Source organism: Carassius auratus, chromosome 22 (genome assembly GCF_003368295.1).
Source record: "Carassius auratus strain Wakin chromosome 22, ASM336829v1, whole genome shotgun sequence".
In the NCBI taxonomy this organism is placed as follows: Eukaryota; Metazoa; Chordata; class Actinopteri; order Cypriniformes; family Cyprinidae; genus Carassius; species Carassius auratus.
Window position 1 is genome coordinate 8772608 of NC_039264.1, and position 16144 is coordinate 8788751.

The 16144-nt window shown below is 38.5% G+C and overlaps 1 protein-coding gene across 1 annotated transcript; it reads right to left on the minus strand.

Annotated features, from left to right (window-relative positions):
• Positions 1–865: 865 nt before the first annotated feature.
• On the minus strand, positions 866–15566 carry ankrd24 (ankyrin repeat domain 24). Its single transcript, XM_026197535.1, has 22 exons — positions 15157–15566; positions 12627–12757; positions 12428–12516; positions 12288–12352; positions 12158–12215; positions 11983–12053; positions 11682–11788; positions 10388–10563; positions 9887–9909; positions 9083–9169; positions 8105–8224; positions 7834–7953; positions 7215–7365; positions 6963–7117; positions 5009–5175; positions 3601–4286; positions 3175–3512; positions 2621–2854; positions 2345–2521; positions 1643–1798; positions 1222–1287; positions 866–1141 (listed from the first exon to the last, which is right to left on the minus strand). Exons 1-22 carry the CDS (start codon positions 15217–15219, stop codon positions 1070–1072), a joined length of 3312 nt encoding a protein of 1103 aa, XP_026053320.1. The 5' UTR covers positions 15220–15566; the 3' UTR covers positions 866–1069.
• Positions 15567–16144: the final 578 nt, after the last annotated feature.

Here is a 16144-nt window from a genome sequence, read left to right on the forward strand (position 1 = left end):
AGCAGCTAACTGTCTCCAGGTATTCTAGACCTCATTGCCACCACGAAAACGACTTTACTTTCTCAGGATGTTGTTTCTCCATGCTCTGTTACTCTGGTCTAAAAGCATTCTCAATAAAACTGAACAGGAAGGGAAAAGTTAATGTTTGGTTTATTTTTTAAAGAAACAGTACTCCCAAAAGGCAAATGTTGCCATCACTGTCCATACGACTTGCAATGTTGGTCACGAGTCTGATATGGATTATTTTATGATGTTTTGTTAATTTTGATAGCTTGCCATTCAAATGTTTGTTGTCAGGTTTGATGCTTTTGAAAGAAGTCTCTAATGTGCAACAGGTATGCATTTATGCTGATTTGTTGCTCCAGAAATATTTGTTACTATTATCAATGATGAAAACAGTCGTGCTATCTAATATTTCTTTGGAAACCGTGATGCTTCTTTCAGGATCCTTTAATAATTAGAACATTCAAAAGAGTGGCATTTATTTAAAAACAAATACCTTTCGTACCATAAATGACTTTTCTGTACCGTCCACCTTCATTGTATGGAAAAGAGCAGCTTGGACATTCTGCCAAGCATCTCCTTTTGCTTTTTAACAGAAGAAAAAAATGATTGAAATGAATACAGGTTCAACTGACATAACAAAGTTGAATTTTACATGAAATATTGCTCTGATTTTAAAAGGATATGAAACCTGTACTAACAGAAGTGCTCAGCTGTTTGTGATGAGAACAAAAAGCATCTTTTTAACACCAGGGAAATTCATCATAACATACTTTTTTCCCACAAAGTAAACTTTGACATACAGTACTGTGAGAGGCCTGCGGAGAAAGTGTCAACCACACAGTTACAAAGAAACGAACATCAGCAGCATTTCTCCGTTTATTGAAATGTGGTACAAAAGTGTTTGTGTTGTCCCTCATAAATCATCATACACAGGAAATACAATCATCTTCTCATCCACAGCTTCAGTGCCTCTTGTTGGCGGTACACAGTGGTGATATACTTCGGTTCAAGTGTACTTAAAGCAGTCACTTGATCTCTTTGTATTGCTGTCAGGTGCAAAGCACTAATTTTGACCTTTCTGTGTCATACGGAGGATTTGAAGCAAAAGTGCCTGAACTTCTTCATCCATCCGGCCCTGTTAAGCCATAAACAGTCACATAGGTATGTGTAACATTAGACGCTCCTGCAGATGTATGGCTGGGATTTGGGTCTCACCTGTACAGCAGCTAATAGATGAGAGCGATATACTGAAACCACAGTCTTGTGTTTGCGCTCGCAGTCCTGAGCACAAGATGAAAGGAAAGACTTTAGACGAGTGTTATTCATTTAAAAACGCACACTTTATAAAAAAATAAAAAGCTCTTTATTGGCAATCCATGGAATCTTTCCATTCCGCAAAAGGTTCTCTAGAGGGGAAAAAGGTTCTCGAGAACATTAAAATGTTCTTCTCACTAAGAACAACATGGTTCTTTTCACTGAATGTTTTTTAGGGAAGCAAAATCAGTTCTTCTACACTCTTAAAAATGAAGGCCGCAAAAGGTGGTCTTCACAGCAATGCCACAGAATAACTTTTTTTGGATCCCCAAAGAAACGTTCCTTTAAAAGAACCATTCGTTTCTTCATGTGCTACGCTCACCTGGAGTTGCTGTGTTAATACGGTTACACGGTTCTGCAGTGCTAACTGTTGTCCAGGTATCCCTGAGGACGGTGGCGATGGAGAACGTGCCAGTGGAGGAGTCAAAGCCCCCAGAGCCTCCTTCAGACGAAAAACTTCCTTAGACAACTCTGTGATCTGCAGAGAGATGGTAAGAAAGCGTTAAAAGAACGAATCAAATGCCCACATCATGGATTTTTGCATCATTCACAGTGATCTGTGATAATGAACAGGCGCTAAAGGGTTGATGGAATTTACTGATGCAATTCTCTGATTGGTGGAGTTTTTTTTCCAGAATTATGGGTAATGTAGTTTTTCCCCACTAATGAACATGATTATGTACTTATGACCTTAACAAATATATATAGCTTTGATTAAAAACTTTGTAGCTCACACTAGGTCTATCTTTATGGTTTATAAGTTGATAAAAATCAATTCTCCTATTGAGAAAATGAATGGGATTTTACTTCCAGAACCTGACTGCTGCACTCTCTTCACAACTCCTCTCCTGTGGCCTCATGGGATAGTCAAGTGTCCATTAGATGTGCACTTCAGAGTCTCACTGGAGATCCAGGTACTTATCGCCTACTGTTTTATCAATACTGTGAATTCGGACACACTACGGATTGTATAGTATGGAAGTAGGCATATTCGGATACAGCCAAGCTTTTTTTCCCCTCACACCTTGCGGTCTTTCTCCTTGACGAGCCCCTGCGAGTCTTGGATGTCCTGGTGCAGCTGTTGGATGTGGGTGGACTCGGCCTGAAGATCCGCCAGCTGCTTTTTAACTGCCTCCAGCTGGGATTCAGCCACCTGACGCTCGCTCTTATTAAATAAAGCCTCCCTCTGCACCTGGAAAACCTGCGGAAGGAGACTTCTTTTTAAATAAAACTTGGCTTGTTTTTAACACGTGCAAATAGGTGGAGTGGAAACTGTCTTAACATCGAGGACAACACGCACCTCAGTGCAGGTCTTCTCGTGCTTGCGTGCTAGATCGGCTAATTGTGCCGTCAGAGTATTGATCTCGGCCTGAAGCGAGAGTCTCTGGGCCTCATGGTCTTCTTTGGACACCAGTCCTTGCTCTAAAGCTTTCTGCGATCGCAGCTCTTTCAGTTCCGTCTCTTTTTCACTCAGAGACTCCTGAGCCGCTCTTGCACTCTGCCGACTCTCTTCCAGAAAGCGCTCAAGCTCTGCCTGAAGCAAGGAAGAATCAAGCTCAGAAACCATAAGAGAGTCCAAACCTGCTCCTAGTGGGACAATGTCCTGCAGGACTTAACTCCAACTTGCCCTTACTCCTTAATTAGGGTAGGAGCTATATTCTGCAGGACAGTTGCCCCTCCAGGACCAGGAATGGACACCACTTTTCTATGCATAGAGGAAAAAGCATTTCTGCAGTATATTATTCTTTATTCAAATGCGTGTTTTAATTGAATCAAAGTGCTTTGTGCATAATTTTGAATGAGTCATTAAAAGGTTTCCTTCGCTGATGCGACATTCTCCCAATTGTAACTTACTTTGACTTTATCATGTTCTTCCTTGCTAACTGAGTCTTTTTGCACAGCCTGCAGCTCGGATTCCAGTCTGGCGACCTCAGTTTGAGCTTGCTCACGCAGTGCCCGCTCTGCTTGGAGCTCTTTTTCTGTTTGCGCTAACTGCTGGGCTATTGCGGAGAGCACCTCCTGGTGTTTCACCAGCGGTACTGCATCTCTCAGCTGAAGTTCATCCTGAGCTCGGCTTTCTCTCTCGGCACAAAGGCTGTCCAGAGCTTGTGCTGCCTCTTGCCTTGCCACTTCCAGCTCCTCTTGTATCGCCTCTAAGGTCCGTCCGCCTGGCGACAGGTGCAGGGAGTGCTCTGATTGGTCAAAAATGTGATTTATTTTTAATGGCAGGAATCAAATGGTTATTTAGGGGAGTCTCAGAGGGACAACAGGTGCACTCACCAGATGCAATGGAAACCTCCGAGCTCTCGGAAGGGTCCTCGTCGTCTTCATCTTCACCAATGTGGGATGGAGGGCGGAGCCTTTCCAGCTCCAGTAAGGCTTGGTTGAGTCGGGTAGCCACTTCGGCTCGTTCTTGAGCTAGCTGGTTAAGCTGAAGACCCAAAGTGACCTGAACCTCCTCAAACTGACCTCGAGGGACGCTCTCCTTCAACAGCTGCTCAAGTTCTTCCACCCGTGCCTGCAACCTGTTCACTGGCGCTCCCTCGTCCTCCTTGTGCCCTGCTGTCTTGCGTTGCTCCAGGGCTTTTTCCAGCTCTTCCACCCGCTTTTTAAGACTCACAACTGTCTTGTTCTCCTCCTCTCTCTCTTCTCCGTTCTCTTTATCCTGCAGAGCTGCCTCAAGTTCAATCACCCTCTGTTTCAGCTGTTGGATGGTGTCATTGTCACCTTCACTAAGCCCCTCCCCATCTGTCTTTTTGCTAGCTAGCTCTGCCTCCAGCTCCTGCTGGTGCTCCAGATTTGCCCCTTCCTCAGGGAACTTGGAGCCCCCTTCAGGCTTCACTCCTGATTCCTCCACTGAATAGACCCCCAGACGCATCTGTTCTTTGAGTTCCTCTAACTCGGCCTGGGCTTGGGCCAGCTGTTCCTCAAGAGCTTTTTGATCTTTCTCCTCTTTCTCCTCAGATCTAAGGAAAGCAACCGTTAGGAAAGCAAATTTTTTAATTACTCAACAGGTTTCATATGTGCATAAGTGACTGATATTAGTTTAGATTAGGTAAGTTCAACTTTCTAGTAATAGAGGTAAGAAATACCAGAGGCTAATAATATCACATTACTTAAGCCATGAAATTATATTATTGTGTCATTTATATTTTCAACTGCAGAATCTCAAACAGACCGACTGACCAACATTGTCATAAAAAACTCTCAATTGTGATGCATGCACCAGTATTGGTACAAAATGTTTTAGATTTTATTATTCAGAACCAAAATATTTTCATATTTGCAACTGTATGATAAAATATTGATACTTGGAATTCATGTATTGACACAATGTCGCCAAGCAAAATAATGTGATACTCTAACATATTGATTTTGGTAATGGTTACGTTTCATAATTTGCATTTACATAGATTTATGTTTTTTTTTTAATATATATTTTCTATCAATAGTGAAAGATGTTTTGTTCATTGTGAGGAAAGATTGTGTAAAATTTGCAATATAGTTGAATTCTGTAAAGACAAACAACAACAAAAATAATCATAATAATAATAATTATTATTAATTTAGACACAAATGCACCAAATGAATAGATACAGGCAACATATACAGTAAAGTAAGTGCTTTCTGAATCGTATCAAGAAAAGATTGACAAAATATTAGTCTGATCTGATTTTAACCATATTACCCAGGATCCTCTGCGACGCTTGAGGCTTCAGTTGAAGCCTGGGCTCTTGAGTATTTCTCCTGTAGTTCCTCAAACTCTCTCCTTAAAGATTCATACTGCGCAGCGGGAACAAAATCTGGGCCCGAGCCCTGCATATCCGTGTCATCCTTCTCAAACATTTCCAGCATCTGCAGATCACAACACAATAGAGATAAAAATATTGCAATAATAAAGATATTTATTGGTTTTCTCTTTTAAAGACAGCACATGTAGTTGCCATATGTTGCCTCAGCCATTATCCTCATAGCGTTCTTTGATCTGTTTGTCTAACCCTGGACTTCAATCAAAATACAACCCAGTTTCGGAGGACCTTGCCAAACATGGCTGCTTTATGTCAAATGTGCAGTTTTAAGTAATATATGTGCTACAAACACTTTCTACTAAGCTCTGAACAAGAAAACATGAGTTTGCCGCACATGTTCCCCTAACATACAAGGGCTTTGTAAGTGGAATGCATTATTAGCACTTCACGTACATGCCATGCTATTTTTACCAGAATGCAGTACCACACTGATCTGATCAGTGCTATTATAATGTCAACTGTGATTTAGCTTTATAAATAAGCACTCTATAATTAGGAATTGTGTGTCAAAGTATAATCTCAAAATGACTGAAACATCATTTATACAACCAACTAGTAATATGGTTTAAGGTTTATCACTTTTGAGGTGGCGCTGTTATCAAATTGACGTGGTGTGGTCAGTGTGAGGTGACAATGCCACATACAAAATTTGGTGTAAATATGTCAAAGCTTTGATGAGATACAGCTTCAGACACAGTTTGGCATTATTCCAGCAAATTCATTCCTGCGTTAAACAGAAACCGTTTCATCCACCTACACGAAGTCCATATTGAATTTGGTGAAAATCAAACCAGTGGTCTAGGAGGAGTTCGGAAAAAGTAGGTTTTTAGAGAAAAACTAAATGGAGGGTAGGAAGTTCGGCCGGTAATAGGGAAATTGGTATCAATGTTCTCGGCATGAGCCAAAAAAAAGATCAAACTCAGTATCATGATAATAGAAAAAACTAATCAAAAGCTATTAGCATTTTTTGAAACTTATAAGCAAAATATAGCCATTTTTCATATCTCCTGACCACTAGGTGGCCCTGTGCTGAAATTGTGCAGTTAGCCTCAGATCATGGTTGTCAAAACACGCACCAAGTTTGGTCTGGAATAAGCGTCACATCCACTTTGGTGAGCTCTTTGACAAATGGTTCAATTTTCATGACCTTTTGTTTCTAGCCCTTACGGTTCAAAAGATATTAGCACAAACGGGAGTGCAAATTTGGACAAGTGGTGGCGCTAGAGGGTTTGACTTAGAGACTCCAAATTGGGTGTGGTTAATGTTGGGGCTGTCCTCTATCAGTGTGCCAAATTTCTATGGGCTGCCTTAGATTTCCAGAGCAGAAGAATTAGAAGAAGAACCTTCGGTGCTTGGCCCCTAATAAGTAAGAGATTATATATTTCCTCAAGTTAAACAATTTATTTTATTCTGATGACATTTTTTTTTTGACATTGTTGTTACAATTAAGTTTAAAAATAAGTTAAAAATGAAGGGTATATTTTCAATGTAAATAAACCGTGATTGTAATGACTGTTGAGGATGAAAAAATCTAAAAGGAAAAACATCTATATCTGAGCTACATACATATACAGCATCAGGTTGAACTAGTGCACATGTTGTGTGTTCAGATCTTTAAATCTCTAAAGCAGATGCGAGGCTTTAAGAAGCAGGTCAGATGCAGTATGTGGTTATTGCATATTTATCGTGCCCATCTGAATAACCTTTAAGAAGCTGCTGAAAACACATATAAACGCAGACAATGAGGTCAGAGTTTTGTATGTGTGTGCATGCCTGTGATTTAGTGCTCTGCTTGCATTCTGTAAATGTGTGTTTAAAGGAGAGAAGCTCCACCTGCACTTTGAGAACCAGGTCGGCATTCTGGTTGGTCAGCTCCTCCACTTTTCTGCGAAGCTGCTCTACAATGGCAGGATTCTCTTGAGATGCGCCCTCAGCCGGAGAATCAGCATCCAGGCCTCGTGACTGCTTAGAAAGTAACTTCTCTGCTCCTGATGCCACATAAACAGAAATGTTCCACTTAATTAGCTCCAGGACTTTTTCCAGCTCTTCCACTCACTTTTGTGACAGCAAGTGTTCTTGGCTCACCTGGGAAGTCCAACATGTCATCTGATTCCTCCGTGTCTTCAGAGTCACAGGTCACACCGCTCACCTGAGCCGCTCTCAGCTCCTCCAGCTCGGCCAGCAGTCGGTCACGCTCGGCCTCAACCTCGCTCAGACGCTGTCTCAGAGAGCTTAGCTGCAGAACATTTTGATAGTTAGTAATAACTGCTATATGACAAAAACACACAAATTTAAAGGGACAGATCCCCCAAAAATAAAAAATCGGTCATAATTTACTCACCCACGAGTTGTTCCAAACCTGTATTAGTTTCTTTGTTCTGTTAAACACAAAATGAGATATTTCGAATAATGTTGTAAACCATTATCTTCCATAGTATATGGGGGGAAAAAATTATATGGAAGTCAATGGCTACAGAGTCAACTATTTTGGTTACCAACATTCTTCAAAATATCTTCTGTCTTCAGCAGACAAAAGAAACTCATACAATCTTTTGTTGAGTGGTTTTTCTGTTATTGAGAGGAAAGCATGCAGCACATATTTACAAATTCATCATATGACTTTTTATTTTTATTTTTAACCCCATTTTGTTTCCTTTCAGTGGAAATTGCTAGCAAGTTTAGTATAGTTAAAGAAGTGCAGTACCTCCTCCAGGGCTGTGGTGGCGCTGCTCTTCTGCTGCTCCAGAACCTTGATTTTCTGCAGCAGGCGACCTCTCTCCAGCCTGAGCTTACGGATCTCTTCAAAGACTTCCTCGTCCTCCACCTGACACACAAACACACATTGTAGAAATAGTCTTAACTCAGAAATAGTCACATTAAATACTGCGCAAATATAATGACCTGTGACTGCTGACTATGGGTTATGTTGGCCAAATTACAATTACAATTAGTTTTTCATATTGGTCATCACTCACAAGGTTCTCAGATGGGGGAAGTTGGGTCCTGGGGGCAGGAGAAGGCAGGGCGGGGCTCTGTGAGTCAGGTGATTGTGCGGGGACAGGCGTGCTTGAGGCGTCTGAGGAAGGGGGCGGGGCCTGCAGAATTATTAAGCATAAGCCATGCATATTTAACTAAAACAATGGATGTCCTTCAAAAACCATGTGTATGATACTAGTGCCCTATGACTTCTGTGATATTGACAACACAAAAGAAATCATGGAATTCAGTCATAAAAATGGAACTGAAAATATAACAACGTATATAATGGAATTTTGCATATTTCGGACGAATTAATCAAAAGGGCTCTGCACTTGATCAAACTGTGATGTGGACTAATGTTTGTGAATACAAAAGGAAATATAATGCTTTTTAAAATTTGAACTTATATATACTGTATTAATTAAAAAGACAAATTTGAATTTGCGATAAAATAAAATTGATTTAACAGGGGTCTGAAAATGTTTTTTTTTTGTTAATCTTGCTAAATTGTTGTTACATTCAAGTTTCATAATTTTTAATTAATTAGAAATGTTTTTTTAGATATTAAAATTTTATTCATTAACATTAGAAGAAGATTAAGAACAGATTAATCTGTGTTGTGCATGTGTTGTGAACAACTGTACTCGTAATTTTTTAAGACATTCTCAAGTGTGCATGAATATGAACAATCCACACAATTATTACTTAATAAGACCCAGTGCCATGCATTTAAAGGAATAGTTATACAAAATGAAAAATCTGTCATACTTTTATGGTGTTTATTTGTATAATTGCAACAGAGCAGTTTTATCAGTTATGAAAAAATGTTGTGTTCCACAGAAGAAGGAAAAAAAACATGAGGGTGAGTAAATGATGACAGAATTTTCAATTTTGGGTGGACTATCCCTTTAAGAACTTTTTTTTTATGCTTTCCCTTTTTAAAGCATTTACATTCCATTCATGAATTCCAATACCTGAGCAGGAGATTTTGGAGGAGGAGGGGCTTTCCTTTTGCGGGGTGTGGTTCCACTAGATGGGGGATTGGGAGGAGGAGGAGCCTGCTGGTGTGGGCGGAGTTTCAAGGATGGACAAGTTAGTAAGCAAAGCAGCAGCAGCAGTGTTAGTTAGATTTGTAACATGCGCTTCGTCTTCAAACTACTGATTTGACTTCTTAAAGGTGAAGTGCATACTTATGTGATGTTAAAGAGAGAGTGTGCCATTTTTTCCATGTTTAAATACTTTTTTCTTTTCCAACATGCAGAGACAACTATATGTAAAGATGTGGTCACATTCGCGAAATTCATTTTTATTAGTTTATTAGTGTAGCGACACATAAAGCACCAGTGACACAGAAATCACTCTCAAACCAGCTTTCTGTTTGTCAAAACAACACATTTTTAGAAGCTGTTGAGTGAAAATTATTTGCCCCTTTTGCAAAATTCACAATTGCATGGAATTACTAGTAAAATTACAATTTTGCCTATGAAAATTAGCAGAAGACGACCACAATTTAAGACAGTTTTGGAGGAATTTTTTTTATATTTTTGTAATCCCCCATGTTGCCACTAGGGGTGAAAACATTGCACACTTCACCTTTAAATCAAGCTGTCTGGATACCGCAGTTAAGCTACTCTCAGATGTGTAATAAAATCAACTATATTCGTGAAAAATTGGTATTTTACAGCAGCATAATCCATCCCTGACCATCGTTTAGGATTTTCTGTGGGGTAGTTATTTGTATGCAACAAAAGGGAGAGGCCGTTTCTTTTGACAATTACCTCCTCACTTGAACCCTCAGCGGCTGGGAATGCATGGGACAGAAATAAGAAACAGACAGCAGTGCGGTGAGACTCACACACACACACACACACACACACACACAAACCATCACTCCAAACAAACTCACGTTCAAACACATAACTATATATAATCTTCCCGTTCCACCACATGCTCACTGTTGCATTCAAAAAAGAGGCAACATGAAAGCAGACAGGCAGCACATTTATCACTCTGTCAGGTGGTACGACCACAGGGGCCCTTTATTAACACTGGGATCCATTTCCAACTCAGAGCAACATATGTTTCCAATCGGCCTTTGTAACTCGAGTTAGCAAACTTCTCTGTGTACCCAACGTAACATCTGCTTTTTAGTCTCTCCTCTCAGATTACGAGCGTATCCAAATGAATATGGGGGCCAAACATCAGAGAACCACTAGGCACCAGATGGTCCCTCTCTCTCGAAGCAATTAAAAGTGAGGACCAGATGTGTGTGTGGTTACCTGCAGAAACGCCTATGTTCTGCAGAAGCTGGGTAATCTTGTTGTTGCCGGCGGTAATGCTGTAGTGGGCGGAGTTGTGGCCCAGGGCATCGGTAAGATGTGGGTTAGCTCCGCCTTTCAATAACACCTCCACAGTCTCCATGCTGTCACTCTCACAGGCCAACATCAATGCTGATCTGCTTCGAGAAAAGAAAAACACGAGTTGAAACCCAGATGTCCAATATACAGTATGAAATCCCCTGAGTATATTTTATTTATTTTTTCTGTTGAAAATGACATGACAGTTTTATTTTTCAAGATTAAACTGAAGGACTAGAAACAAAAACAAAACAAAACAAACAAAAAAAACATTTTCATTATATATGTGTATATATATATATATATATATATATATATATATATATATATATATATATATATATATATATGTAAAACAAATGATATTATATGTATATCAGGGTAATTGTAGCTAAGTAAAACTAAAACCTATAATCGACTATTGTTACTTGAAATAAAATAAACTTGAACTGAAATAACAAATAAAATATAGAAAAATATAGAAAAATATAGAAAACCTGTTTTATTTAAGCTAGTTGCTGAGGCACAATTTCTATAAATTCTTATTTAAAGTTGATGTACTAAAAGAAAAACCTGAAAAAAACCTAATGAAAATAAAAAATAATAATAATAATAAGACTTTAAAATCAAAATGGAATATAAACAAATTCAAAATGTTAATAAAAGCTATAATAGTATCTCTGCCAAAATGAAAGATACACACACATACACACACACACACATACATTTATAGTATAGTATTATTTATAATAATACATTTTTAGGGGGTTGAAATATGTATGGGAAGAGTTCCGAAGGTAAAACAATAAAATATAAAATTAATACAATAAAAAATACAAGTCTGATAGCTTTCCTCTATAAAGCAAAAGTAATGCTTTTAATATTTTGCCCTAGCTTTTATTTTTATATTATCATTTATAATATACTTTTGTAACTCTTATTTACCCCCCCCCCCCCCTCCTAAATACTTCTATTTCGATTTAAGTGATTTTAGTTTTAGTCATTTTCAACTTCAGCTTATTTTATTTCAGTTAGTTGCAAACACAACATTTTTAAATAATTTTTTATTTTTATTTAATCTAATATGCATGTTTTATTTAATTCAAACCATGCAGTAATTTCCAATTTGGTAAAAATAATACAAATTAAATTAAAACTACATTTTCCATCTTTTGTGCACTTATTTTGTATAAAAGCTGTTTAAAGTATACCCAACCTGCCCTGGCTGTCCTGTATATTAGGATTGGCTCCTCGTTCCAAAAGGAAGGCACAAAGTTCGACTCTGCTCATCTGGGCAGCTAGAATCAATGGAGTTGACCCATCCTACGAGAAAACAATAAGTTAAACCTCAACTCACTGTACTCAACATTAAGCAGATACTTCTTAGTGTCCCTATGGATACATGCATACTAATAAAAAGCAAATCCTGAATGCCACTTCAGATTAAATCTACTGCCAAATGTACACATACTGTATAAATAATCCTTGTACTCTGTGTTGTGTTCTGTTGAACTTACTCCATCTTGAACATCAAGGTTGGCTTTAAAGTCCCACAGTATCTCAGTGCAGGACAAGCAGCCACTTACAGCTGCACAAACACAAAGACAGAACAACATCTGAAGCAACAACAGCCTCGTGCTAACGTCCAGATGCAATGTTCAAACGTTTGAACACTGGAAGAGCTTTTATTACCAGCATGGTGTAAGGATGTCCTCCCGAAACTGTCTGTGGCTTCAACGGGCATCCTCTCCTGCAGAAGGAACATTATAACTATACTACTTCAGCATGGGCTCTTTCCAGGACTTTACTTCATGACTCTTACCTGAAGAAGCCTCTTTAGACAATCTGACTGTCCATTCCTAGCAGCAAGATGGAGAGCATTAAACCCTACAGAGAGAAATGAATGCATCTCTTTGAGACCTACAGTAGAAGAGCCTCCATTACTAGTACACTAAACCGTACCAGAGCCGTCTGTTACACTGATGTCCACCCCATGAGAGAGGATGACCTCCAGACAGTCCAACCGTCCTCGAGACGCACAAAGATGGAACCTGTGAAATTAGCCATTTCTTTCATTGCTCATGTGCTATTGCTTATCAAGTAATTATATATATTTAGAATATTTTTGGCAAGACTAAGTTGAAGTCAGAGGTCCACTCACGCTGATTTGCCCTCCGAGTCCAGTTTGGACGGGCTGAGACCTTTCTTCACCAGCAGCGTGGCAACTTTTTCTGGGTCATTCTGCTCTACAGCCTGCAACAACCTGTCATCCGTCTTACTCCAGTCCTGACTCTTAAAACATATATATTTGAACACAAACACACATTTTTATTTTATTTTATACTTTCCATATTTGACCAAAATCTACTACACACAACTACTACACACAACTACAAGTTATAAACGGTCAAATTCTTCAAATAACATGAAATCATTTTCTTTAGCAGTGTTTTTAACGTTTTTTAAATGTCATTTTAAATGAACAAGAAAAATTTTTTAGTTAAAAAAAAAAAAAAACACTGTTAATAGCACATTTGTGAAATGGCATGTTGTTGTGTCATTACCACGAGGTGTCACATTATCCAAAACAACAAATATTTACAGATACAGATAAAGCAGCACAAAATTAAGAATCTGGTCCCTCTACTTATCATTTTGTAACCACATTCCCTCATTTTAGTCAAATTGTGCTGGTGTTGTAAAAAATCGTCCCTTTTTTAAGTACATGGCAACCATGTTTTACTAACTAGTTCCCTACTTTTAATTAAATCGTGAACATGTTGTATTAAAGCTGCAGTAGGTAACTTTTGTAAAAATATATTTTTTACATATTTATTAAACCTGTCATTATGTCCTGACAGTAGAATATGAGACAGATAATCTGTGAAGAAAATCAAGCTCCTCTGGCTCCTCCCAGTGGGCCTATTGCCATTTGCAGAAAATCCATCGCTCCCGGTAAAAACAACCAATCAGAGCTGCGGTCCGTAACTTTGTTTGTGTTCAAAATGTAGAAAAATGTATATAATAAGCGAATACACCATGAATCCATTTTCCAAACCGTGTTTTTGGCTTGTCCTGAATCACTAGGGTGCACCTATAATAAGTGTTTATATTCGGACTATTTTAGATTGCTTCGGGGGTACCGCGGCGGAGTAACCCAGTACCTTTGTGATTCTTCATAGACATAAACAGAGAGAAGTAGTTCCGGCTACGATGTTCTTCCGCAAGACGCAAGCAGTTCTATTTATTAACCGCTAGAGCGTCAAAAGTTACCGACTGCAGCTTTAACTTGTAATTAGTTTTGTATTAAATCGCAACCACATTGTACAAGTGTGTTCCCTTGTTTTAGTTAAACCATCACTATGTTTTACTAACTCAATCATTCAAGCTGAATTGTGAACACATTAAACAAACGGGAATTGAATGGCAACCGATGTCTTGTTTAAACCTTTACACACATGCCCAGTATGGATGAATGGTCACATGACATGCGTTTTCGGTTATGTAGTGTAGACGGAGATCGTTTCTGAAATGCAGCTAAAACACCAGTGTAAACGCGGATCGTTTTAATTCTAAAATGCCGGTTTTAAAACGAAAACACACTTGTGTAAACGGGGCCTAAGTCATTCATTGCTTTAAGTTAGATTGTAAGCACATTTTTCACATTCATTCCCTGGTTTTAGTTACACTGTGACAACATTAAATTGTGACCATGTTGTACTAATTTGTTCCCATTGTACAGATTAATTCCCTCATTTTAGTTCAAATCGTGAACATGTTGTACAGATGAATTCCTTTGCTTTAGTTAAAAAGCTATACCATGTTTTTCTAACTCATTTATTCGTTTAAGTTAAATTGTGAACATATTTACAAATAAATTTTCTCTTTTGTTACCCTGCAATTACCACACTAAATCGCGACCGTGTTGTACTAACTGGTCCATTATTTTAGTTAAATTGTAACCACATTATACAAATTCATTCCCTCATTTTAGTTAAATCATGGCCTTGCTGTCCAAATTCACATTAAATCGTGACCATTTTGTACAAATTTGTTCCCTTGTTTTAGTGAAATCATAAAAAAAAATTACAAACTCGTTCAAGAATTGTTTCCCTAGTTTTAGTTAAATCGTGACCACATTAAATCATGACCTTGCTGTCCAAATTCACATTAAATCGTGACAATTTTGTACAAATTTGTTCCCTTGTTTTAGTGAAATCATAAAAAAAATTTACAAACTCGTTCAAGAATTGTTTCCCTAGTTTTAGTTAAATCGTGACCACATTAAATCATGACCTTGCTGTCCAAATTCACATTAAATCGTGACCATTTTGTACAAATTTGTTCCCTGGTTTTAGTGAAATCTTGACCGTTTTTTACTAACTTGTTCATGTTTTAGTTAAATCGTGACCACACTGAAAAACATATTCTCTTGTCTTAGTTAAATCACAACTGTCTTGTACTCATTCATTCCCTTATTTTAATCTGAATATAGAACATATTAACATAACATAGCCACAATGTACATAATGCAACAATTTTTTTTTTTTTTGCAAAACTTACAAATTATGTGTTTTCTTGATACATTCTGCTAAATTTATCTAGTTTTAAGGTTTTTATTGATATTTTTACCTAAAAACATAACATGTCCATGTGTTCTGTATAGCCTCACTAGGAGGGCCTGTACATACCGTAATCACGCCGTAACACATGCAGAAGCTTTTCATTGGGCTAAAGATGACATGAGGATCCATAGAGCTCAGAGGACGTATGAAACCTCTGCTTCTGTCCACGACCCATCCACTCTATCTGCTCTCAACCAGGACGATAAATACTTTCGCAAAAAAAGTTCAAATGAACTGAACCTGAACACGACCCCTCCTCACGCTACCAAAGCCCTCAGAAAACAGCCAAGGTTATGACTTTGTGTCTAATCTGTCTGTAAGACGAAGGCCTAAACGCTACTAATTCTGATTATGTATCCGAATGCTGAAATCTGTCCTGCAAATGCAGCTTTGTCGTGTGCAACTCTTGCTATGCCGTCCTGTTCTGCTGTCTGCAGAGATATGCGACACACACTGCAGTCACTGCCTGGCACACACACACACACACACACACACACACACACCTCCCTGTCCCGTTGTCCTTCTTTTTTACTCTCTATCCCAATTCTGTCTCACTTCTCTGCAACCACCATAGGTTTTGCCGTCCACACACTGAACCCAAAGCTACTGTATTAGCTTCAGGGGACGGTGAGAACTCAGCAAACCCAACAGCGAAATACACAGTCAGCAATCAGACTAAATGAGGTATAAAAATATCCCCAGTTTGTGTTCTGCAACCCCTCCCAGTGTCTAGAAGTGCTTAGTAGTGTATCACTTTTATGCGAAGTCAGTCTGATTGAAACACTTCCTGTCATGCTATACAGATGCTGTAGAATAACAATATTGTGATTTTTAGTCAATGTTTCTTAGCTTCGAGGTCAGTTATATGCTAATGCACTCCTAAAAGTTGATAAAACTAGCTTTTAGCAAACATTGGCATGTTGATGCAGTTTTCTTGTTATAAATATTGATGACTCATCTTTTTTTTTACATATAGGCATAGCAATATTTTTGTCTGATGAAATGCTCTTATGAACTTCACTTTTAGAGGAAAACTGGGCCGGTTGGTTAAAGT

Coding starts and splice junctions, on each gene's coding strand:
- ankrd24 (XM_026197535.1), bottom strand. CDS start 15,219: ATGGATCCTCATGTCATCTTTAGCCCAATGAAAAGCTTCTGCATGTGT. Junction 9,170..9,886: donor CTGAGGGTTCAAGTGAGGAG/GTAATTGTCAAA, acceptor CGCCCACACCAG/CAGGCTCCTCCTCCTCCCAA. Junction 7,366..7,833: donor CCACCACAGCCCTGGAGGAG/GTACTGCACTTC, acceptor AATGTTCTGCAG/CTAAGCTCTCTGAGACAGCG.